Source organism: Haliotis rufescens, unplaced genomic scaffold (genome assembly GCF_023055435.1).
Source record: "Haliotis rufescens isolate VD_foot unplaced genomic scaffold, xgHalRufe1.0.p SCAF_2, whole genome shotgun sequence".
NCBI lineage: Eukaryota > Metazoa > Mollusca > Gastropoda > Lepetellida > Haliotidae > Haliotis > Haliotis rufescens.
The window spans coordinates 13,439,425-13,466,372 of record NW_025963890.1 but is presented as its reverse complement, the minus strand read 5'-3'; the positions used below and the strand labels follow the sequence as shown (position 1 = coordinate 13,466,372).

At 39.7% G+C, this 26,948-nt stretch overlaps 2 protein-coding genes across 5 annotated transcripts in view; both read right to left on the bottom strand.

Annotated features, from left to right (window-relative positions):
* Nucleotides 1-610: 610 nt before the first annotated feature.
* Nucleotides 611-13,314, bottom strand: LOC124113733 (sialin-like). Its single transcript, XM_046474241.2, has 9 exons — nucleotides 13,168-13,314; nucleotides 9,736-9,981; nucleotides 8,508-8,667; nucleotides 7,982-8,094; nucleotides 5,844-5,978; nucleotides 4,849-5,053; nucleotides 4,062-4,206; nucleotides 3,357-3,471; nucleotides 611-1,581 (listed from the first exon to the last, which is right to left on the bottom strand). Exons 2-9 carry the CDS (start codon nucleotides 9,910-9,912, stop codon nucleotides 1,426-1,428), a joined length of 1,206 nt encoding a protein of 401 aa, XP_046330197.1. The 5' UTR covers nucleotides 9,913-9,981; nucleotides 13,168-13,314; the 3' UTR covers nucleotides 611-1,425.
* Nucleotides 13,315-19,740: 6,426 nt separating this feature from the next.
* The window catches only part of LOC124119880 (glycine dehydrogenase (decarboxylating), mitochondrial-like), a 55,845-nt gene continuing 48,637 nt past the window's right edge, over nucleotides 19,741-26,948 (bottom strand). For all 4 annotated transcript variants that reach the window (XM_048399651.1, XM_048399652.1, XM_048399653.1 and 1 more), the window contains 8 exons: nucleotides 26,786-26,855; nucleotides 25,650-25,762; nucleotides 24,768-25,027; nucleotides 23,435-23,530; nucleotides 22,850-22,957; nucleotides 21,813-21,877; nucleotides 21,015-21,095; nucleotides 19,741-20,419 (listed from right to left, as the gene is read on the bottom strand). In XM_048399651.1, coding sequence (XP_048255608.1) covers nucleotides 20,267-20,419; nucleotides 21,015-21,095; nucleotides 21,813-21,877; nucleotides 22,850-22,957; nucleotides 23,435-23,530; nucleotides 24,768-25,027; nucleotides 25,650-25,762; nucleotides 26,786-26,855 — 946 coding nt within the window. In that variant the 3' untranslated portion in view covers nucleotides 19,741-20,266. The remainder of the gene's footprint in view (nucleotides 20,420-21,014; nucleotides 21,096-21,812; nucleotides 21,878-22,849; nucleotides 22,958-23,434; nucleotides 23,531-24,767; nucleotides 25,028-25,649; nucleotides 25,763-26,785; nucleotides 26,856-26,948) is intronic.

Below are 26,948 nucleotides of genomic sequence, written 5' to 3'. Positions count from 1 at the left end.
CAGATAGATAAATCACACATTTCATGATTGCAAAATATGAAGCTATTGGGGAGAAGACTTTGATCAAGTAAAACCACCATCGTATTTACACAGTTACACGTCAATCCCACAGCTAAAACACCAATCAACACTCTCACTCAACAATACTTATTGTACTCCAGTAGTAATAGATAGTGCATTGGTAATCTCACTTTATTTGGATATACTAAAAGACCCATAAAGTGCATTGGTATTTCAATAAATACCTAAACCCAATCTTAATGCTCATGTTCTTTTACAGATTTCATCTCCATTGCCATGTGTTTTGTTGCAAGGTTATAATATAGTTGTGCGTAAGATAAAGCATAACTCAGGAAAACTTAGTAAACTTTACATAATTAATATTTTTGCAATAACTGTTTTAACAAAAACAAATGATGTGAGGTAGGTACATGTTATATGACACTACATGGTGATCAAGGGGACATAGAGTATAGAGTTTGTTTGTTTGTTTGTTTAATATTGTTTAACGCTGCCCTCAGCAATATTCCAGCTATATGACAATGGTCTGTAAATAATTGAGCCTGGACCAGACAATCCAGTGATTGACATTATGAGCATTGATCCCCACAAATTGGGATATGATGACATGCATCAGCCATGTCAGTGAGCCTGACCACCCGATCCTGTAAGTCGCCTCTTACGACAAGCAAAGTCGCAATTCACAGCAAGCATGGGTTGCTGAAGACCTACCGGTATTCAAACCCAGATCTCCACATAGAATCTTTCAGTGTACACTCCATGGCACTGGTCTGTACAGGGATCTCAGTGCTACAATTACTGTAATACATGTGAGACGTAGTAATGCCAGTCATAGCTCTGTTATCACCTTGTGAAACAGAGCCCTAGCCTATAAGTATTAGCCTTAAAGGTATTTTCATCACCTGGAAAACACTAAAGGCTTCTAATTATCTGTCTTAATGTGACATTCACTGCTTTTAACAGTATTTCTGTTATAACACGACATGTCAGCTTCCATACCCAAACCAGTTATTATACTGTAAAATATACCCCATCAATGATATATGTATTTGATTTAATTCATTATAACCTTTTTTAACCCATTTTCATTCTTTAAAGGATCTGGTAAAATAGGTAAAAAAAGTTCTCAGTGCAGTGGTATTCATTACCATGGTAATATGGGTGTCATCTTCCCAGTTGATATTTAGAAAACATTTGATTATGTGACAGCATGTTAGGTACTAGAACATGGCTTGGTGTAGTGGTGAGTCAAAACGTTTACTGAAATCGGTGATTTAACCCCAGGAATACATTATCGCTCACACAAAAACTGTCGCTTACATACACACATCTGCCTCCCACACAATCGCTCCTCCTCACATTCATTCTGTGTGTCTTTCTCTCGCTCTCAATACTCTCTTCCTCTCATAACACCTGACTTGCAGCACTCTGACTTAGATAAATAATAGCCCCTACAAAGTTGACCCCCGCGGCAATGATGAAGACGGGGAACCACCGTCCGTGGGACTGAGTCACCAGCTCCGCAGTGAGAGGACCACAGGTGATCCCGGGAATTGTGGCCTGAAAATTAGAGAAGGAATCTAGATGAGTGAGTGAGTGAGTGAGTGACAGGGGTTTAATGCTGCTTTCGGCTTATCAGTTATCACACAGCAAGTCTGGTGGGAAAGCCCGAAATTTGATGCAGGTCTTAGATGTTTACCACATTGGTCAACATAACAGTACAGGGACCCATGAAGATCCGGGGTAGAATAGGTCTTCAGCAACCCACACTTGCCGTAAGAGGCGACTAACTGGATCGGGTGGTCAGGCTCACTGACTTGATTGAAACGTATGATCGATCCCAATTGCCCGGATCGATGCTCATGATATCAATCACTGGATTGTCTGGTCCAGACTCGATTATTTACAGACCGCCATCATATAGCTGGAATATTGCTAAGTGCAGCGTAAAACAACAAACCAACAACCAACAGGTATGGTGCTGACAGACCTTGAACTATAATCTAGGTGGTCTAAGAATTCAAGCTCCAATCATACGTTTCTGGCATGTATAAAGGGCGCAACTCTGCAGAGCGAACTGCAGTGCCTTAGTTGACTTTGCCACCATATCCCCATCAGGATCAATCTCTACATATATGACATATAACATGATTACATTTTAAACATTGAACGTGGTATGAAAGTAGTTGCATTGATCATTTAACCCCATAGGAATTCTGGGTCATAATTGGTCCTAAGCAGCCTATGCCTATCGTAAGAGGTGACAAAATGGATCGGGTGAGGTGAGGTGAAATTGGGTTTTAACGTTGCGTCCAAGATTATTGTACTTATATAGCGACGTAGTGTTTGTACTAGTCCGGACTGATGCCGATTTATAGTGCTAGCCCACTGAGATACCATGCCGCAGTTTAACATGAATATCCCCCTCAGACACAGTATACTGACTCCGAGCCGACCAGTCCTTCTTTTAGCCCCTTAATGCCGAGCGCTAGACAGGGTAACAACAAGTACCATCTTTTAACGTCTTTTGGTATGACGCAGCCGGAGATCGAACCCCGGACCTTCCGCTCTCCGGGCGGACGCTCTACCACTAGACCACGGAGGCGGTCAAATGGATCGGGTAGTCAGGATCGTTGATTTGGTTCATCACATGTCATCGCACCCAGTGGTGTTGGACATTGCCCATAATATCAACAACTGACATGTCTGATCAAGTCTTGATTATATATAGCTGGAATATTGCTGAGAATGGTGTTAAACTTCAAACAAATAAATATGTTTTTAGCAATATTCTAATTTTCAGTGTGTCCTGCAGATATACCTTTCTGGGCCAGGTGGTTGATAGCATGACCAACATCTCATGCTGTCTGTGTACGATGACCCAATCTGCCATGTCACAGAATGTGACCCCCACGTAAGCTGGCTCATGTAACAAACGTGGGGTACATGGGACTACATTGACCTAGACACCCAACAGGGGTGCACTGAAGTTTTTTTATTGAGTGAGGTATAATGGTTCATAATGATGAAGAATGATAGTGAGTAAGTTGGGTTTACCGCTGCTTTACAGTTATATCACGGCGTGTCAGCTTAATGTGGGAGGAAAGCCCAAAGTGATGCATGTCTCAGGCATTTACCACTTTGGTGAAACCCACGAGCTTGGGTATGGTGCTGACAAACCTAGAAACATAATCAGGGCAAACCGGGATTCGAACCCACAACCATAGGTTTTTGGCATGCCCAAGGGACTCAACTCTGCACATCAAATAAGGGTGCCTTAGACCACTGGGCCAACCATGGCCAAGGAAGAATGACAACATACTACATTTACTTACAAGTGTGTTGGATATAGCGAATGTGATGCCCGCATGATTGGGAGCCACTTCAGCATGGTTGCTGAGGTGACCAGAAGAATTGCATGCACTCAGGCCTAAAGATATGGAGACAAAACTGAAAGAAAAAGCAGAGACAACTCACTTTGACACCAGTTAATAAAAAATATATAATATTTCACATTTGGTTAAATTTCTGTTCCTTGAATATTAAACAGGCGAAACAGTGAGACTGAACATTGTTATAAAAGAACAAATTTCTGTCTAATGCTACATTCCTTATAGGTTGGCATGAGATTCATAGAGCAGTGAGCAAGATGAGTCTAACTGTATAGTTATTATGTTCAATAGACATTCAGTGCCACATTCCTGTTTGGAATCACATTTGGTTAATTTTCTGTTCCTTGAATATTAAACAGGCGAAACAGTGAGACTGAACATTGTTATTAAAGAACAAATTTCTGTCTAATGCTACATTCCTTATAGGTTGGCATGAGATTCATAGAGCAGTGAGCAAGATGAGTCTAACTGTATAGTTATTATGTTCAATAGACATTCAGTGCCACATTCCTGTTTGGTAGCCATAATTAAAAATATTTCGGAACAGGTGTGTATGTTATGATGTTTCATCGCATAAATTTGTTTCAATGTAATTGGCACTTCTGGTATCAATCACAGAAAAGAGGAATGTTATTAAGAGCTACTCACAACACAGCTAAGGGAAGGTTATTCACAGCACTGAAAAACAGGATAAATAAGCCGGGTCCAAGTAACCCGATGCTGGTCATCAGGCGCCGCACGGACAACACTGTCCACTTGTGGGCAATGAGAGCATCAGCGAAATGTCCAGCCGCTGCAACAAAATGAGACCACATGAGACAAGCACAATGAGTCCACTGCACCACTCCCACCGTCACCTTGACGATCCTACTAGAGGACAAGCATGGCTTACAGAGAACCTATTCCACCCTGGAAGTACCACGATGAGATCAACATGGCTCACTGAGAACCTATTCCACCCTGGAAGTACCACTACTTACTACCATGGCTTACTGAGAACCTATTTTGCCCTGTACACCCCTGTAGGGGACAAGTATGGAACCTATTCTGTCCTGGAAGAGGTGAGGTGAAATTGTGTATAACGTCGCGTTCAAGATTATAGCACTTATATTGCGACGTGCATACTGGTGTGTGTGTGGCTGCTTGTAGTTCGGACTAATGCCGATTTTATCATGCTAGCCCACCGAGATACCATGTTGCAGTTTAACATGAATACCCCACTCAGACACAGTATACTGACTCCAAGCAAATCAGTCCTTGTTTTAGCCCCTTAACGCTGTGCAGGGTAACAGGGTAACAACAAGTACTATCTTTTAACATCTTTTGGTATGACACGGCCCAGGATCGACCCCCTCTCTCTGAGTAGACGCTCTACCACTAGACTTCGGAGACGGTCTGCCCTGGAAGACCCCAGGTGACAGCATGGGCTACCCACCTACTCCTACTAAAGAGTTCATGATGTAAGGCACTGCCGTGAACATGATGTGGCTCTGGTTGGCTCCCAGGTTGCGGGTCATGTAGGTGGGCAGCCACTGCATGATGATGTAGTTGGACCAGTTCATGCTGAAGTGAGCGATGTAGATCGACCACATGGGCCAGTGACAGATAAACTCCATCCACCGCACGTTCGTGTTGTTGACCTGAAACATACCATGGAACACATTCATTCAGTCGATCATGGATGAGTTTTGCTGTAGGGATACTAAAATATTTCATACTATGTACTGCATACAGCGATACTCATATTATTAGGGACTAGCAACGACCTAAGCTATTGGGCCATAGGCATACACTCAGCATTGCCAGCCGGTTCATGGGCATCAATTACAACATGTCAGAAGGAGACAGGGAAAGACACCACTGGTGCCCTGCTAGTCCACAGCTCATTTCAGATAAGTCGTACATGAAATGTAACTTGATTTTGGGACAAAACAATTAGATTCCTCTAGATTTTTACTAATTTGAGATAGACACATGTGGGAGAAAATACATAACATGGTTTCATCACTGAATTAAGTCAAACAGAAATGTCTCCAGGGATTCAGACCAGTTCATTTCCTGGACTGATTGTCATCGAAAATGCCTTAAAAGATATTTTTAAATTTTGGACATGATACAGAAGAACATCCAATCAAAAAATTGTCAAATTCATGAAAACGTCCTCTTGCAAAATCACTGGTCGTCCAGTCTATGACATTAGCCACTAGTTCGAAGCTCGCCTCTAGTACAATTCTGTTAGGTCCAGCAAGATCAGCTAATAAAATACAAAATGACACTAATATGTACTAAAAATGTATTTTTTAGAGTAAAAATATCATTTATACTTATCCTGACTCATACTTATTACTCATGTGTATAAATCAGGATAAGATAAAATGTGATGCTAACTAACCAGTTTGTGCCAATAGACACAAATGTTTTTGATCTCACCTTAGGTGGCTCTACAAACTCCTCGTCTGATGAACCTCTGGCCTCTTTATAAAGTAACAGCCAGATGAAGGCCCAGATGAAACCTAAAAACCCAAATAAGTAAAACATCCAGGGCCAGGTCAGATGAGGACACACCTGCAGGGAGAAAACAGAGACTCATTAGGACAGAAGTAAGAAATCGAGTGAGTGACTGATGACACACAGTCAGTCAGGTCACTGACAACACACAACCAACCAGGTCACTGACAACACACAACCAACCAGGTCACTGATGACACAATCATCCAGGTCACTGATGACACTCACAACCAGCCAGGTCACTGACAACACACAACCAACCAGGTCACTGATGACACTCACAACCAGCCAGGTCACTGACAACACACAACCAACCAGGTCACTGACAACACACAACCAACCAGGTCACTGACAACACACAACCAACCAGGTCACTGATGACACAATCATCCAGGTCACTGATGACACACACAACCAGCCAGGTCACTGATGACACTCACAACCAGCCAGGTCACTGACAACACACAACCAACCAGGTCACTGATCACACAATCATCCAGGTCACTGATGACACTCACAACCAACCAGGTCACTGACAACACACAATCAGCCAGGTCACTGACAACACAATCAGCCAGGTCACTGACAACACACAATCAGCCAGGTCACTGACAACACACAATCAGCCAGGTCACTGACAACACAATCAGCCAGGTCACTGACAACACACAATCAGCCAGGTCACTGACAACACACAATCAGCCAGGTCACTGACAACACAATCAGCCAGGTCACTGACAACACACAATCAGCCAGGTCACTGACAACACACAATCAGCCAGGTCACTGACAACACAATCAGCCAGGTCACTAATGACACACAACCAGCCAGGTCACTGATGACACACAAACAGCCAGGTCACTGATGACACACAGTCAGTCAGGTCACTGACAACACACAATCAGCCAGGTCACTGACAACACAATCAGCCAGGTCACTGATGACACACAACCATCCAGGTCACTGATGACACACAACCAGCCAGGTCACTGATGACACACACAACCAGCCAGGTCACTGATAACACACACAACTAGCCAGATCGCTGATGACACACACAACCAGCCAGGTCACTGATGATACACAATCATCCAGGTCACTGAACACACAACCAGCCAGGTCACTGATGACACACAACCAGCCAGGTCACTGATAACACACACAACTAGCCAGATCGCTGATGACACACACAACCAGCCAGGTCACTGATGATACACAATCATCCAGGTCACTGAACACACAGTCAGTCAGTCAGGTCACTGATGACACACAACCAGGCAGGTCACAGATGACACACAAACAGCCAGGTCACTGACGACACACAATCAGCCAGGTCACTGACAACACACAATCAGCCAGGTCACTGACGACACACAACCAGCCAGGTCACTGATGACACTCACAACCAGCCAGGTCACTGATGACACACAACCAGCCAGGTCACTGATGATACACACAGTCAGTCAGGTCACTGACGACACGCAACCAGCCAGGTCACTGATGACACTCACAACCAGCCAGGTCACTGATGACACACACAACCAGCCAGGTCACTGATAACACACACAACTAGCCAGGTCACTGATGACACACACAACCAGCCAGGTCACTGATGATACACAATCATCCAGGTCACTGAACACACAACCAGCCAGGTCACTAACAACACAGTCATGAGTCAACCAGGTCACTGATGACACACGGTCAGTCAGGTCACTGATGATACACGGTCAGTCAGGTCATTGATGACACACAATCAGCCAGGTCACTGATGACATACAACCATCCAGGTCACTGATGACACACAATCAGCCAGGTCACTCATGATACACAATCAGTCAGGTCACACATTATATCCACCAGATACCCATGTCATCACCTCTTATAACAAGCAAGGGGTACTGGGGACTTACTGACATCAGAATCACACACAGGTGTGGGAAATCTGAAGAAGTGATAAGAGTCCACAATGGTAAATGAGTCAGTTGTGTTGAAGTTGCTTGAACATTTTACTATAACCAGACATAATTGCCTTGCAAGGACACACTGAAACACTCACCACTGCTGCAATAGTCCCGCCTATGGATCCACATGCTACAAGATAGCCGAATGCCCTCGACCTCTCCTCGCAAGGTATTGCATGGGCAAAGATATGGAAAATAGTTGGTAAACCTGAAAAATATTAATGCATTTAGACAATGTTGCCACTAATATCCTCAATGAAAGTACCCAGCTTTAAATAACTACATGAACATGAAAAGCATTTTGGCAAACTTTTAGGGGGTTGAGAACAATCCATTGTTTATGCTGAGTGGGGAAGTGTAAAAAAAATATGTTTAAATGAAAAACTTGCTACAGTTAGGTAATAAGCTACTTTCCCCTCCCCCAGAGATCATAAGACACTATTTGTCACCATGATGTTGAAATATGATAGTAGTGTGATTTCATAAATATATCTTATATAATCTAGAATGGCTAAAAAACCAACTGTTTTCTGTGAAGTATTATCATGATTATACTAAGTAAAAAACAAAACAAAGAGAAAATGCTAATAACAGGTATGACTATAATCACTGTTGACTTACCTAATCCTTCTCCTAAACCCAGTATCACTCGGGACAAAATCAGAGCATATATTGAGTGAGCAAAAAATGGAACCATGAACGTTGACATTGACCACAGTAGCACTGAGACAACCAGGATCGTCTTGCCGCCATACTTCTTGGCTGCACTGCCTCCCACTACCTGCAGGGAAGAGCTATCACAGTCAGTTGGATGACTTCATGTTTTCACTTTACGTAAGAGTCTGTTTGTTGTTTAACACCGCACTCAAATAAAAGCCACACTCTGCAATCTCCAGATATATAGTCTGGGCCAGTCAATCCAGGGATCGATATTTTGAGCAATGACCCCCACTGTCAAGGTATGATAGCACACCATCAACCAAGTCACCGAGTCTGACCTACTGATCTAATTGGTTGCCGCTTACAACAAGCCATCATCCCAAGGCAAAGGAGTTAACTGACTTTAAAAGTCCAGTTTCCAGCCTTGCTGAACTAGGCTGGAATGAAGGAGTTATATAATGAGTCTATGCATAGTCCAATAAAAGTCCTGTTACAAAATTAACATCCGGTTCATAAATAACATGGCAATGGCCGTGCTGAATTTGTTTGATTGCAGGATTTGTAGAGCATGTGTACCGTCGACTGGGCATTGACAGATATTTTTTTCCAATCCTTTCATGTTTTTAACATAGATGCTCAAGATTTGATGCACTTTCCGAAGTTAAACCTGTTTTATTACAATAAAGATCTTAATTATCGATGAAATCGTCTTGACTGGGTGCCACCATTTTGATTGAAGCAAATGCAAGTGATTCAAGAGGTGGAATCTGATTGATCAGTAGGAGTGACATAGAAGGAACATAACTCGTAATAGCCACAGGTGGCGTTAAGATCGAGCCCATAAATTCCAGCGTAGTCAAGCAAAGGTGGAAACTGGACTTCTAAAGTCAGTTAACATGGTTAACTCCTCTGCCTCAGGAAGATGACAACAAACATTGGTTTCTAACCCAAAATCCCCACTGGGCTGTTTTATGCGAGAAGAAAACATGTTTACTGCTACAGTTATCTGACTTTTTTGTATACATTCTGAATATCTGGAGAGAACAATCTGATATGAAGCATGGAAATGGAAAATAATATCTCTCTCTCTCTCTCTCACACACACACACACTCACACTCACACACACACACACACACACACACACACACACACACACACACACCTCTTTGTGGATTGAAGCATATTTACCTGGCTGCTCATATAACCAACAGCAAATGAACTAAGAACCCATCCTTGTCCATGCAAATCCCACTTGAACTTGTCCGTCATCGGCACGATAGCAATGGGCATAATCACCCTGTCTGCTGAATTGATAAAGTTGGCTAGAGAGCACAGGGCGATTGTCTTCGATGTTTTGGACAACATTTTCCCCAGGGTTCGTGGACTGATGGTGGTTCTCCTTACATTGATGGCACAAACTTACTTCAACATGTGCTGAAAATAAGACAGTTCATCCTGATGAGTACTTACTGAATGTGGCAGTATAATAATAACCCTATTAATTATACTTCACAGAATCTTGGGGTATTTTTAAGACAGGACAACATAAGTCATTTTGAATACGTGTACATTGTATAATGATATGTGTAGCACACGGATCTATGAAATGTACAGTCTGCAGTTCAGTTATGTTATAAGGATATAAATGTACTCCACAACACATGCTCACAGTGTCCGAAATAACTGCCTGCCCACCTGCCCGTGGCTGGTAACTTTTCTGTCGGGCTGCATGAAATTTTCTTCTACCTGGCCGACTGTCTGGCAGCTAATTTTAAGAATTCTTACATTCAGTTTTAAAGATTTTGAAGATTCACAAGTAATTGTTTGCATCATTTCAACTATTATATCACAACGCGATTTTATGACATTTATAATGTCTGAATGTGGGCAGGTAACTTTGAAGTAGGGAAGGTAACACTTATGGGTCACCTGCCCAACTGTATTTTGGGGTGTTGAAATTATTTCAAACACTGTATGCTCATGTGTTGAGGATTTGTTCACAATCATTCAGTTCAACATGTCAAAAACCCACTAAATTATGTTCAAGTTCCAAGGCTACACCAACATACTAAAGTTATTTTTATAGTAAACCTTTGACATGTTAAAGGCTTAAATTTGACATATTGATTTATGATAACTTTCACTTCTATTTGAGCATGTTGAGTTGACCTTATTGTACTATAGTGCTGTGAAAAATTACATTACATATCACAACTATGACTACTGAAGAAGTGAGGTTTGGCACAGCGACATTAGGCTGATATCAAGATACCTAGCTCAGGTGAATAATAATAATAATAATAATAATAATAATAATAATAATAATAATCATCATCATCATCAATTTCAACTTCATAATGAAGCAAGTTGAGTACAGCAGCCACAATTATCTATCATTATGTTTAGTGAATTACATTACAAAACAGTGACTGATATTAAGCACATGATTCTGGGAGTCCTTGTCATATACCTAATGTTAAGATGTGAAGGATCTGTAACAGAAGCCTGACTCAATGCCTAAAGTTCAAACACTGCAAGAGAATATATATAACATGATATAGATTAGGGGTGACTATTGGTCTGGAAATCACTATTGCGATAACTATTGATATTGAAAGAAACTACTGCGATAACTATTGATATTGCAAGCAACTATTGCGATAAATATCGATAGTTTTCAGTGTATCATTTTAGGTGGATTTTAGAGTTGAATTAAACCTTGAAACTGAAGTTTCCTTTGATATGTGATAACCATAACAACAAATAAAAAGTAACGTTTCCGATATGACTGATTTGTTTTTTCTTTACCTTAATAATTTCAGAAAAAGAAACTTCCACATTACCATGTGTAAATTACTACCACTCATGATCAAAAGAAAACAAATTTGAACAGCATTGCATGTATTTTATTGATATGGTAAATACAGTCAAAACTTTTGATATTCCTAAGTGAAACCGATACTATTGATCGGAAACAGATTTAACAATTGATTTATTGACTTTAAGTGCTCACCAATAGCAATATATCGATATTTTGATTTATCGTGACACCCCTAATAAAAATCCCATCATGCCCATATTTTCACATTCCTGAACATTTCAATCTATTTCAATTATACATGATAGTAATTCTTTCCAACTGTCCAGAACATATTATTGACAAATTAGTTCCTTCTATTACTCCAGCACTAATCTTAACAGGATCCAAATTAACCACGAATGAATAATGGACGGTTCAAATAACAATTTCACCACCAAATGTAAAAATATTAATAGGATACTGAAACTCTTTACCCAATGATCTTGTTACGTAGGAGTAAGTACTTCAGAGACAAGTAATTACTGGCTATATCCAATATATTTGATATTTGATGTATCATGTGGCATGTACACAGTGGACTGAAAACGCAATCCTTCAAATGGTAAAATTATCTTTTCCCACACAAATATGTAGAATAACTTCATTTTATTGAGTACATTCATTACTTAATTCTACAAATATAGACTTCTAATCAGTCTTCTAAATTAAAAATGAAACTTAAAGGGTCCCTGTCATTACTCTAATGTAAAACATTACAGACTCTGGGGTCCGTAGATTCAACTACTCCAGGGGCAAACCTCAAGGTCCTTTCTTGTGGGAATGTCCAACTCTGCTAATGTGTCATGGATCACCGTTTACATACTGCTGGAAAAGTTTTAAAGGGAAAAACCATAATCTTGTGCATGTTGTGACGAACAAATTTTATGAAACTAGTTTAATAGCAACATCTTTTGGATACCATAATTTTAACTGAAATTGTGTATCCATACGTTCATACGAATCCTGACACAAAGTGTTGACTATTCTAAAAATATGACACCTCAGCTAGAGAAACTCATGGTATAAAGAGATGGAAACATGGTACATAACGATGCAGACATACTACCCTTGGTAAATTTCAATGGTACCACTGATGAGATAGATCCCATAAGTTTTCGATGGTACCGCTAGCGAGATACACCCCATAACTTTTTAGTAATATCAATTTTGATGGTGTTAATTTTGGTTAAATCCTATTCCAAATATTTCTAGCTTGTCTTGTTTGGCTTTTTGTAGAGGCAATGTTATCATTAAAGCCAAGTGGTTAATTTTACAACAACACTGCTCTTATTTTCAACAATGTTAAGAAATGAGGGACAAATTCCTGTGCACTTTTGCTGAGTGAATAAATAATGAAGCTTTAAAAAAAAGGTGATTGCTGTTTGATATATGTCATAGATGTGGTAGAGACTGGTTGCACAAAACCTTAATGCAGCCTTGGCATAACTTTAATCACTTATTGTGATATTGACAGATATGATACTCAAAAACTAATTTTACTTGTACTGAGGAAATAACATCCCAGCAGGTGATATGTGACAGCTGACAATAGGTGTAGCAGTTGTGAGATGTGGGATTTACACTGATCAAGTCATTGCAACACTCACGTCAGCTGTTGCCCTACAACTGTCAAAAATCAGACCCAAATTCTGACGTGACAGAGGGACATGTGTCTACCTTATCGATAAAAAAACCCTCCCCTGTAACAAAAACATAATTACAATGTTCAAAGTGCATAATTAATGACGTCTATGTATTACCGTGTACTCGTTACATCAAGTTGATCAAGACAATATTACACGCAACAATAGGAAAGATGCATAAATATTTCGACGTGGCATCTGCCAAACTTCACTGCCATGTTGTTACAATGGCCGCTTACATCAATAAATATTGATTAACTATTGGATTCCAGAAACAAACCCAGTGTACCATCGCATATCAGTTTCTTTCGGTAAAAAAAAGGCATAAAAGGTGAATTTAGCACGCAGTTGATAATATTTCACTTCTATTTCGGTTTGTTCATGTTGTAGGCGATGAAGCTTCGTACACGCTATATTATTGGATGACTGGGAACCGTGTGAACCAATAATATTTGCTACCGAAAGGTCAAAGGTCACAAGGCAAGCACTTGCTGGACCTGCGATGTTTGTATTTCTTTTAATGATTAAAGGTCTGTTCTGGATCTATTTGCCCATTATAATGATATCTCCACTTCCTTCCGATCTTATAAGGACTCCCTGTAAGGGATCTCTTTCAACAGATAAGCTACTGACTGTACATATGAAAACAAAGGTGGAAAATAAGGTTTTGGGTTATATATATTTATATATATCATGTGCAAATGTTGAGACATCTTTAAATATCACGCAAAGACATCGACGGAGATGTTTTCGTTGGACGTCAACTAGTGTCACGTGATCACATAAGCTCCGTCCAATGTACACTTAAACCAATCAACTGTAGGTTAACGGCCTCCACAACTTCTTTCTATTTGGTTGCTATCAAGAATATTTATAGCTGTGAGATGTAATTCAGGGATTCACATAGTTGATCTTAGATTTATCTTATCCCTATAGTTTTGTAACCGTTATTTATTTATTTTATTTTTTTCTGGGGGGCGGGGGGGGGGGGGGGCAAAATAATATATTTGTTACTATAGTGAATGATGATGTGAAATTCAGTTATGTTATTTATTAATAATTTATCATATTGCTCTGCACACAACCAAGTCAAGAAACCACCAACATTTTAATCACAATCTCCGAGGGCAACAATTGAACGTTGATGATCAATAAACCTGGTACAGTGACAGTCCTAGACTTTTCCATGATTAGCTGTATGTTGTCTGTTGGTCATCCATCTGTCATTAACCTTACATATTCGGCATATCCTCTGAAACAAGTAGGCCTTTCAAGCTGAAACTTTGTATGTCTCATCCCATCATCCCAGGCTTCTCTAAAAAGAGTCCTCACAGAATTCCGATCTGATTTTAAACATGGACACCATATGGTGGCCATATTGGAAATGTCATCTCTCCCATAACTTAGCTGTTGTTTTGAAATAGTGAAGGAGAGAGACATGGATACATGTATGCACATACTCAGCCATGCAGAAAGTCTATGGCATGCTGAATGACATATGTACCTATTTTTGTCATATTTTAATAAAAAGAATGATCAAGCTGCGACCTTTGCACATCCCTGTTTTTCTAGTGTTATAACAAAATCTTATATGAAATTACAAGGCCATGGAACTGTAACTATTTATGAATAATTCCAGCTATGGTGTTTTTTAAAAGTGCTCAAATAATCCTGATCTGATTTCAACTTAGTGGCTCTATTTTGTTATGACTGCAATCAACTATGACAGTGAATTTTATGTGAATAATGAAGGTAATTTCACAATACACAACCTGTGGCATAAGTATAAACTCCTGATGACAGGATACTTGTTCAAATTGTCTGGCAAGCATATGCAATGATGAGGTCATTTCATGTGTAGAGGACCTTTTACACCACCAGGAGGAAGCCTTCTACACCAGTGGGATCCAGGGACTCCAGCATTGTTGGCAGAAGTGTATGGACCAAGCTGGGGATTATGTTGAAAATAATTTGCAACCAGCTCCGTCAATGCAGTCTGTCATATTTATGCTCTTTTCAGCCACCCCTGGCAAAATGGGGTCTTCTACTAGTCTGAACTTCTGCCAATTTACAGTGCCAGTCCAATGACATGCCACAGTTTGACGTGGATACCCCACTGAGACACAAACTGACCCTGAGCCAACCAGTCCTTGTTTTATCCCTTCAGTGTCAAGCGTCAGGCAGGGTAACAACAATTACCACCCTTGTATGCCTTTCGTTATAACATGACTGAGGCTCTATCCACTGAGACAGTTTGAACAAACTTGGTGAGGTGAGGTGAAATGAGGTTTAACACAATCGAGATTGTTGCACTTATATAGCAATATGTGTGTGTGTGTGTGTGTGTGTGTCCGGACTAATGTTGATTATATAGTGCTAGCCCACTGAGATACCACGCTGCAGATTAACATGAATACCCCACTCAGACAAGTCCTTGTTTTAGCCCCTTAATGCCAAGCGCCAGGCAGTGTAACAACAAGTACCATCTTTTAACATTTTTGGTATAACGTTGCCAGGGATCAAGCCTCCGACCTTCTGCTCTCCGGGCAGATGCTCTACCACAAGACCACAGAGGCAACAAACTTGAAGGCTGTGTAGTGCCATTATCATTCACACAATGTCTTACCACCTGAACCTTATTGTTCTGCTTTAAGTTTCAGCTTCATCAGTCAACTGTTTCAGAGAAAAGCCATTGCACCATAGGATCTTTGATCCAGGTGAGTAAAATTGCCACCAGCATATAGAAATCTGATCAGATGAATGGTTGATGTTGACCATCTTCCCAAGGCAAGGGAGTTAACTGACTATGAAAGTCCAGTTTCCACCATTGCGGAACTAGGCTGGAATTATGGAGTTATATTTTGGATGGAATTTAAAACCCCTTTAATTACAATAAAGATCTTGATAATGGATCAGATCGTCTTGACTGGTGCTACGATCGTGCCCAGACATTCCAGCCCAGTTTGGCAAAGTTAACTCCCTTGCCTAGGGAAGATGGGTGTTGATTGAAAAGGTATCGAAAAAAACAACATAACTATTTCAGAGAAATTGTAACTTCTTTTTTTTCTAAATCCACAAAGTCCCATATATTTTTGACTTTGTACAATGATCATATATATATATACAAAAGAACAATCATTGTAAAAGGAGGTATTTTACCATGTAAACACTACACTGTGCTAGTAAATATACTGAATATAACATATTCAAAACAGCATAATCACCAATGCATCGTATAAACCTGACAGGACAATGCTACATCTATATCATATACACATCCCTGCATCATAACAACAATTATCTACAGTTCAAATGAAGTAAGGGGGTTGTCACAGTTGGCAGTCACTTGATACAACACACAGTCAAAATCTTATCTCAATGCCACATATCATGACTACCAATATCTTAAGCCAGTAAGACAATATTATATATCTATCTACAACACCGATTGTTCATCTAACATTTGAGATGAAAATAATTTCCAATAAGTATCCCAACAATGCATTTAAAAAATTCATCTTACAGAGAATCCAGTCCCAGAAATAACTTATCATGACAAATTTCTCATCTTGAATAACTTCAAATCCGAAGAAAATGTACTCAAGCTTATATTCTTATACTTATATTATATATCCCCAAGGATACTGTATGACTGTAATAGTCAACAGGGCCTCAAACCATCTGGCCTTTCATCACTACTGTAACACAAACTGTAAACTGCTAAAACATATTTCATTTATGCATATACAGTATCAAATCTTACACCAACAAATGTACAATGATCAACTTTTTGTAATGGCCTTTGATGATCACCTGAAAAATACAAATGTCATTCATAAAATTATTCTTCTAAACGTAAACCATAAACCCATTTGAAGGAACCCCAAAACAGAAGGGAATCTTTGATTGGGCAATGGAGAATTAGTGCTACATTCGGATAAGGCTCTTCAACAATTATTGTGCGTAATGGACAGTTTTGTGCGAATAGGATCCAAGACGTTCAACTGAACAAAAAAATAATTGAAGACTCGTAAACTCTTGCTAATTAATATTGTATATTTTAATTACACACATTAAAAAAACTACCCAAAAAACAAACCCTGAAAACTGTTCAAAAAGACATTTCATTACCTGTGTCAACTTCTATATTCAGCTTCCTTGTGCTGGAGTCCAACAATTGTAAGAACTTAACTGTACATCTGTGTATGTACTGATATATTTGGTTACGCCAGTATAATGCATGCATGTTAGATATGAAAGAGGCATATAAGTCATATTTAGAAAAAAATATTTACTAATTACACAAAATGTTTTCATGCTTGCATATATTATCATGAACTGTATAAGATTACACTGATACTGTTAAACACACACTTCATAATTCCACCCAAAAAAACAGCCATAATGCCATCTGTCCCAAAGTCATTGTGGTTCTTAGCATTATGAAATAAATTGCCAAATAAAGGCAAAAAGGCTAAATGTGAATGTTGTTAATATTAACATGTCAGTATCTAGTATGGAATTACAAATAATAGAGTAAAAATCAACAAATGGATTAATATTTCCCATGAGTACAAAAGCATAAGTATACCTTTAGATATGACATGGTACATGGTCTAAAGAAAACAACAAGAAGGTTTGTCAATATCTCTCCATGATGTAATCCATTCTCTATAACATTCACCGGATAGAGAAAGTAAACTCTAGTTACTTACTGCAACAAACTTTACACAAAAACAACTATACTACCTAAAGCTGTCTGTAACAATATCTAACCAGGATCATTAGCACAAATCACTTGTGATTAAAAATATAGTATTTGTCACAATGAATAGCAACATGAATATTAGATGAGTAGAAGATTTGTATAACAAGATAAAAAATGTTTTGACACACATGTTATTGTGAGGTAAGTGTGAAATCACATTTTACTCATAAACAGATCATAATGATCTGTTTATAACTAAATATATAATGTTATTAAAATCAGATATTTTGTTCTGATACGATACCTCTCCGCTTAAAGATCCACCTCCATTGGAACACTAATCAGCACCAGAGCTTTTAATGTCTCAGTATATGCCAAAAAGCATATCTGATTTTTGTATCTTGTAAACAAATATCATTGGGGAGTTCTGATTGCAAAGAACTACAGCCAAGCTATTATCTGCAGTTTCAGAGCGCCATGGCCTCTACACCCAAAAGGATGTACTATCAAGGGTATATGTGCTTTCTGTGGTGGTTTTCCTTTGGTGAGGACAACATTTGTGAATCAAGGTGGTACAGAAATGAAGACGAATTGTGATTGGCTCAAGAACCTATGCTTCTTTCATTTGGATTGGGTGGTCTGAGTTCACTCATGGTTCATCTGAGGCGATTACCTATGGAAATACTCTCTATCTGTAGACTGCATAATTCGTAAGATCCTTCTTCGACAGCTCACAGACTGTGATAGATAATTGTCTGCAGTAATGTTATCTATACATGACAATGTATGCAGTCATACCGTTGGTTTGTTTGTTTGTTCTTTAACGCCGCACTCAGCAATATTCCAGCTATATGATGGCGGTCTGTAAATAATCGAGTCTGGACCAGACAATCTAGTGATTGACATCATGAGCATTGATCCACGCAATGGGGATCGATGACATGCATCAACCAAGTCAGGAGCCTAACCACCCGATCCTGTTAGTCGAAGTCATACTGAACACTATCAGATGGTTAGTTGCTCCATGACAGCGTAATCACTGAATCACAGCGATACATGACATATACCAGCTGTGTCACTCTGCAGCTGTGAACAGTACTTGCTCAGATGACTGTCAGGGTTTTACTGACATAAAATGTTGCGTCCAATATTGATACAAATTATGAATGAATGCAAATAATTTACAGTGAGAGACTGGGCTGAGGGATGCAAAACAGTTTCATTGTTGGAATCAAATGATACTAGATTGCATGTTACATCTAACTTCGATATTTCTATTCTGGTAAGAAATACACGCAAAGTTCAGAGTGTCAGTGGTAGGCTTTCAGCAATCTGAATCCCATCAACAATAGACTGAATATTTCTGAGCATGTCCAATACGACATCTTGGAAATTAAGTGAAGCATTCAACATGTTGTCAGCTTTATTACCGGTATATATAGCTGCTTTCAAATAACTGTAAAACATTTTTTGAATTTCAATGTTTTGCTTCTGGTCTATAAATAAAGAGACAAGTACCAATTAACCGAAATAAATGCAGACATAATTCTGGCATGCAATTTCTTTGATACATAAAACAGAGAAGTAAACAATGTTTTTTTATAGTTTGTTACATCCAGTAGTTTTAACTATCCATGTTTATCAAAAATATGGAGTTTACAAAAGGTTGGGGATTCAAAAACATGATGGAAAATAGAGAAATACTTGGCGAAATATGTTGTAGAGGACTACTGATAATCATAATAATGTAAATGGAATGGTTTCTCAATTCCACAAAATGGAAATGATAACATGATTGAGCACTTAATAAAACAGAAAATAAAATTATCCCTGTTACTTTCATCTACAGGAGTGAGTGAGTTGGGTTTAACGCCGCTTTTAACAGTATTCCAGTTATATCACGGCATGTCAGCTTAATGTGGCATGAAAGCCCCAAGAGATGCAGGTCTCAGATGTTTACCACTTCGGTGAAACCCAAGAGCACGGGTATGGTGCCGACAAACCTAGAAACATAATCGGGGCGAACCGGGATTCTGGCGTACCCGAGGGACGCAACTCTGCACAGCGAATTGCAGCGCCTTAGACGACTTGGCCACCCGTGCCCCTCATCTACAGGAGGTATTACTGTTCTACAATAAACATGGCAGCTATGTAATAAAATGAAATTGTCATTTTGTGTTAACTGCTGAATTCATTATGTCCGCTACATCTCTAGTCAGTGTATTGCCACCAAACACTGAGTAAGAACGTCTATAGTTTATACACTGCTTGTACCACCATCTTGTTTTATGAATATTCTTTCCAAGATGGAGACAACATTATTTTATTTTTTGTCAGGTGAATTTCATTCAAATGTTGATAATTTTGAAATATAAATGTTCTACAAGAGAATGTATATTTTCAATCACAATATTTATAGTTTTTTTCTTATTACTTAAGGGCAGCTTATCCCAGAAAACAAGAAATGGCGTGGCATAACAGTGTGGAGTCTTAACAGATCAGTTTAGTTCAGTTTGAACTCCTTTGCACGCTCTTTGTGTCTGCAAATGGTGACTCATATGCTTCCATGGGTGGACATGTGCAGACCACGTTTTGGTCGCCATATATGTCGTCGATGCGGCCAACAGTGGGCCAGAACTTGGTCTCCGGACGAACAAATTGCTGCAATGAGATATTTTGAAACTAAAGTTTCAACTGGAAATAATTTAGTTACCATACAGTCTTCTAAAGTTGAATTTGAAGATGAAATGCGTGAACATGATTAAGACACTGCATTTAACTTACTCAGGGTTATCAAGAATATGTTATTTCAGAAGAAATCGACAACTTGTAAATTGTGAAATAATTTCAGCTGTTTTCAACACAGTAAACATCTGAACATTTCTACTGGTCATCTTTTTTTAAAACTAGTCTTGGGATAACAGGTTTTTGAATACCCCACTCAGACACAGTATACTAGCTCCGAGCCGATCAGTCCTGGTTCTAGCCAAGCACCAGACAAGGTAACAACAAGTACCATCTTTTAATGTCTTTTGGTATGACATGGCCGGGGATCGAACCCCGGACCTTCCGCTCTCCGGCTGATGCTCTATTACTAGACCATGGAGGCGGTCTGACCAGCATGTGACACTGGGGTCTATTCTCCCCTGGAATCTCCATGGGGTTACAGCAGGAAGATATCTGAGTTGTCTGCAGTTGGTCACAAGACTGACAGAAATAAATCCCTTCAAAGATGGGTGTATGAGGGTGGACTTACTGCAGGGAAGGCTGCCTGTTCCCGGGTGTAGGGGCGGTCCCAGTTGGAGGACATCACATCGGCCTGGGTGTGGGGGGACATCTGAAGTAGACAGTACATTTGTAGTAGCATAACTCCTCATCAATACTTCACAGATTCATGTATTCTTATATTCTTCCATCACCCTTGAATAAATAGGACGTAAATGGTGTAGTGACAATGGGTGACTTTGAAGTCAAGCAATGAAATGTGGCAGTACTGTGCACGAATATTGTGCCCAATATTGAAGCAATGTGTTGATTTGATTGTAGCATATGTTGCATGAGACATATCACCATTTGTGCAATGTAAATGGTCCTTGGTCAGAGCACCGGTTGGTTTCCCTCTTGCTAGAACCAGACTGTGGCTTGATTCCTTCATTAAAAATAGCGACTACACTGCATATCGTCTGATTGTTTATTTACGAGTGATGGAGGAACGTATTCCATATGATAACCGCAAAGTATTGACGATAAACCATACATATACCTGGACAGTATTGGTTGTCCCGCTATCCTATTTCAGCATAACAAATATAATGCATGGTAACTTTCAAATATTTATTAAATATTTTATTGTCCTGCTGTCCCATTTCAGTGTAACTAGCACAATTCATGGTACATTTAAATATTTATCATATTTTTTTAATCAGCTAAGAAAACAAAAAAGACAACAAGTATTTATAAGGGAGTCAAGTGTATGCTGTCTTTATGTCAGACTGCTCGAAGTACACAATGTAAAACTATACCATCTATAATGTTCGTAGATCAGGTTAAATACCTTCAGTGGGTTGACTTTCATGTCTAGTTTGCCAGTCTCGATGTCATGAATTTCCATCCTGATTGCTAAAAACAGAAAGAAGTAAACCATTATTGTCAAGTATGCTTGTCATTGGGCAGACTACAATTGTAAGTCTGGAGTTACCTTCCCTTGGCTTTCAGCCATAAATAAGTCTTGATAGGCTTTTAGAACAAGTTCACCTTAGACCTGTTTAGGAGTTTCAATGGACCAGCATTCATAAAGATACTTTATAATAAAATATTTAGTCAAGTTCACAAAATTTATTGCTGCTTTTTTGGTGAAAGGACACCCATGTATTACTCCATCCAATAACTTGCAACTTTGGGCCCCAGCATGACATGAAGGCTAAAATTAGCATTCTCCAAAATTTTGACAATTAATGCGGTTCCATTTCTTTCTGAGGTCTATTTCTTTTTTAATGTACACACATAATGATATGGCATATTTCTACATAAAAAATGGCAGATCTAGAAAGGACTTCCTGCACCCCTATTTTTCTTCAGACCCCTCATGTGTCATCCAAACTACCTCTCGACATAATAAGCACCCAGGGCGCTCTCAAAATTAGAAATATGGAGCTCTTATTAGAATTATAATATTAGTGAGATAAAAAACAGTGTTGAAAGATTTTTAATTTTGTGGTTTATGCTGACAGCCTGAAATGATATAAAAGAAGATTCTGTGCGTATTATACACGATAGATATATTTTCGAGAATTTAATTGCCCATAATTAAGGGTGCATATCTCACACAAGTGCGTATTATACATGAATAAATAAGTCTTGTGTACATTGATCAATCGGAAAGGGTGCTAATTGGGATTGTTCACAAGCCAATATATCGGCAAATATCGCTGTGGGCGCTTATTAGAATGGGGCGCTTATTACGTCGAATACGGTATGTGAGTCCCTAGATCATTTGATGTTCACTTCCTGATTTGGGTAGTATGCCCCCTCTATTTTCATGTCCCTGGATCCACCTAAGTGTGTATGCCATAAAGAGTACATGGTACTGACCAATGAGAGCGTCACATAGTCGGTCTAGCTCGCCCTTGTCTTCGGACTCTGTTGGCTCAATCATCAGCGTCCCAGCAACCGGCCATGACATGGTCGGAGAGTGGAAGCCTGGGGGTAGTAGTAGCAGTATTACTAGATAATCTTACAAAACAAATACATCAACTTTGTGGTTAACTTCATCATCTCAACACTTTACAGTGAAATACAGAGATTGCCGAGTACAATGAGGCTTTTTAACTGTTCCATATATCATGGGACCATAGCATGACATAAATGAACAAAACCAGTGCTGCTGCCAAGATGCTGAGGGGGATGGAAGAATTGAATTATTTTAACTGAATCTGATGGGTTTATCAAAATGAAGATTAAAATAAACAGAATATTTGGTTAATTTTGATATTTCCACAAATAGTGTAATCAGAAATTCACACAAAGCACCAGGAATTATTGCTTGAAAAGAAATGTCAGATGGTCCTAAAATTGTTCCTCACCAAAAATATGATTTGTTTATTTTGAAAAGTAAATGTCTTAACAATCCTAAATATATCCCAAAGATTATCGCGAGTGACCCCTTCAGATACACACCATAGTCCTGTAGTCTCTTGGCTATGTCCACCACTTCTATGTTGGAATTCTTCTTGAACTCTCGACAGTCAATGATGAATTCATGGGCAACATAGCCTGGAGTCAAAATTTAAATCTTAACATAGAACTACATTGAATTTTACTATCATAGGTGTTAAGAGTAATAATTAATGTTATTGTAACGTAATGTAGTGTAACATATATTTAACTTACAACAATTGTTTGTATTGCATTCAAACCCAATGCCTCTGACATGTCTGAGTGAGTGAATCTTGTTTTATGCATCTTCCCGAGGCAAGGGCGTTAAATTGCTATAAAAGTTCAGTTTCCACCCTTGCTAAACCGGGATGGAATTTCTGGGTTTGAATGTAGCGCCACCTAGCTATTGACCTATCAGATTCCACCTCTGATATCACATGCATTTGCTTCAAACAAAATGGCGGCGCCCGTGAACACGATCCATAATCAAGATCTATATCGTAACATGAAGTCTAACTTCATGAAGTGCATCAAATCATGTGAGCACCTTGATTAAAAACATGAAAAGATTTGGAAAACATCTGCTGGTGCTAAGTAAACGGTGCCCATGTTTTGCAAATCCTGCAATTGACTGAAATCTGCATGGCAGTTTACAAACCGGATGTTGATTTCGTTACATGATTTTGATTGGACAATGCATAGACTAGGTAGTCCAGCCAAAATATGACTCCATAATTCAAGTCTAGTTCGGCAAGGGTGGAAACTGGACTTTGATAGTAAGTTAACTCCCTTGCCTCAGGAAGATGTGCTTATTGCTGCAGTCACCCTGTCAGGACTAGACAAATTAGTGACTGAGAGCACTAGCAATTATCCACACCTTATTTGGCTCAATGATACGCAATCAACTTAGTCACAGGGTCTAGCCATCCAACCTCTGTATTTGGCTCTTATGGGTGGCCCATTCATTGAAGGTGCAGTAATTTGCTGTACAGAGTTGCATCCCCTGGGCACACAGAAACCTGTGATCATGGGTTCAAATCCCAGTTTCTAGGTTTGTCAGAATCATACCTGTACTCATCTGTTTCAATCAAGTGGTAGATATCTTTAAACACATTTAGCTGACGTGCCATGATATAACTGGAATAACGTTTAAAGTGGTGTTAAACACAACTTACTCACTCACTCTCATCAACCACAATCATGCAATACTTGGGATCTACGTTTTCCCTGAATCCCTATGGAGTAGACATTTTGATCAAGAAATCCTTAAAACAAGAAATTTAATTTGTCTGGCCACAGCAGGAAATGCAAATAACATTTTCAGTATCCCTGTATCTGGCAAATAAACCCTCACCTTCATCATTTGTATACAGAGTCTTATAATGGCCATTTAATCTCCGGCTCATGTAGTTGGCGTTGAGGATGGCAACCTCTGAAGCATGGCGCAGGCCCTCCGCCCCCATCATCTTGATGTAGGCCCAGGAGATGGGGAGGATTGCACTGGAGCCAAAGGGGGCTGCTGATACCACGCCAAATGACTGCGCCTCTGGACCGGTAGTGCCATAAGGAGGTATTATGGGATGTGTAGGTAGGTATGGGGCAAGGTGCTTCTTCCTGGAAATAAGAATTATGATATAATGTAAAGGTGGACAAAATATGTATGAACATAACTGACAATCACAATATTATTAATGCGAATTAACATGAATACTTAATTAAATCAAAGTGTGTGCTGGCCCTTGCACCATCCTCAATTATACAAGGTATTATGTCTTCATTCTATTAGGATAAATACCCTGGACATATTTGGTACCATAGCTTCATTTTGTGCCATATTCATATAACGTTTAGAATAGGCGTCCAATCAAATTATTCTCATGAGCAAGAGAAATGCTGAACTAATCTAGAGGTAAAAGTGATGGAGGTTGTGACATCACTTCTCAACCACAGTACAGTAAACCATGTTCATAACAAACATGTTCATAACAAACTGATGGATATTACAAACTGTTTTTTTGGTCCCGGCTATTTGCTGTATAAATGCCATATATATGCTTATAATGAACTATGGTTATTAGAGTCCTTTTGAGTTCATAAAAACTGTATTAGTATAGCGAATGGGTGTTGGGTATTTATCAAAACAGAAAGGAGATATTATTCACTGGATAATCAAGAGTGCATTAACAGTGACACAGACTTCAGGTCACTAACACAGATGTAGAAGGGTTGTACTGACACTCCGATAGGTCCCATTCCTGGTCCCCCTCCTCCGTGGGGGATGCAGAAGGTCTTGTGAAGGTTCAGATGGGACACATCAGAGCCATAGTCACCAGGACGACAGATACCAACCTGGAACATGTTCCCAAGGGTTGATTGATAGCAAGTACCACGACATACATATTGCATTTCATAACTGTTACATACATGGTAAAGAAATATTTTTATTGTGAATTAATGCTTTTTTACACTGCAGTCAACAATATCACAGCTATCTCCAAGCAGCCTGTAAATATTCAAAATTTGGCCAAGTAAACCAATGTTTGATAACATGAGTAAGAAACATAATGGGAATGTTGACATCCTCAGAAGTCATGGAGTACTGGGGACCTATTGGTCCATGGAATCCCTACAGGGAGACAAGCATGGAGTACTGGGGACCTATTTGTCAATGGAATCAACTCAGGGAGACAAGCATGGAGTACTTGGCACCTATTGGTCCATGGAATCCCCACAGGGAGACAGGCATGGAGTAGAGGTGACCTCTTGGTCGCTGGAATCCCCACAGGGAGACAAGCATGGAGTACTTGGCACCTATTGGTCCATGGAATCCCCACAGGGAGACAGGCATGGAGTAGAGGTGACCTCTTGGTCGATGGAATCCCCACAGGGAGACAAGCATGGAGTAGAGGTGACCTCTTGGTCGCTGGAATCCCCACAGGGAGACAAGCATGGAGTAGAGGTGACCTCTTGGTCGATGGAATCCCCACAGGGAGACAAGCATGGAGTAGAGGTGACCTCTTGGTCGATGGAATCCCCACAGGGAGACAAGCATGGAGTAGAGGTGACCTCTTGGTCGCTGGAATCCCCACAGGGAGACAAGCATGGAGAAGAGGTGACCTCTTGGTCGCTGGAATCCCCACAGGGAGACAAGCATGGAGTAGAGGTGACCTGTTGGTCAACTGAATCCCCACAGGGAGACAAGCATGGAATATCCACAGGGAAACAAGCATGGAAAAGTAGTGACCTATTGGTCTATGGAGTTCCCACTGGGAGACAACCATCAAGTAGTTGGGATCTAATCCAGAAGCCCATCATGAATACCTAGAGAACCGTTTCCTTCCCAACAAGCAGCATAGAAGACAGAGGAGTTACCTGTGCATTCATGTTGGCTCCATCCAGATACACCTGGCCCCCGTAGTGGTGGATCATGTCACAGATCACTCTGGAACAACAACGTATTAATATAGTTAAAACATAACACTGCATCAGCAATATTGCAGCCAGCAATAACAACAACAGATAAACAGGTGCCCCG

Bases quoted from the DNA above. Each gene is read 5' to 3' on its own strand.
- LOC124113733 (XM_046474241.2), bottom strand. From the start codon at position 9,912: ATGTTGTCCAAAACATCGAAGACAATCGCCCTGTGCTCTCTAGCCAAC. The intron at 5,979-7,981 runs GTGAGTGTTTCA...TTCTCCCTGCAG, and splicing joins GCGGGACTATTGCAGCAGTG to GTGTGTCCTCATCTGACCTG. The intron at 3,472-4,061 runs GTGAGTAGCTCT...TTTTTCTTTCAG, and splicing joins AACCTTCCCTTAGCTGTGTT to TTTTGTCTCCATATCTTTAG.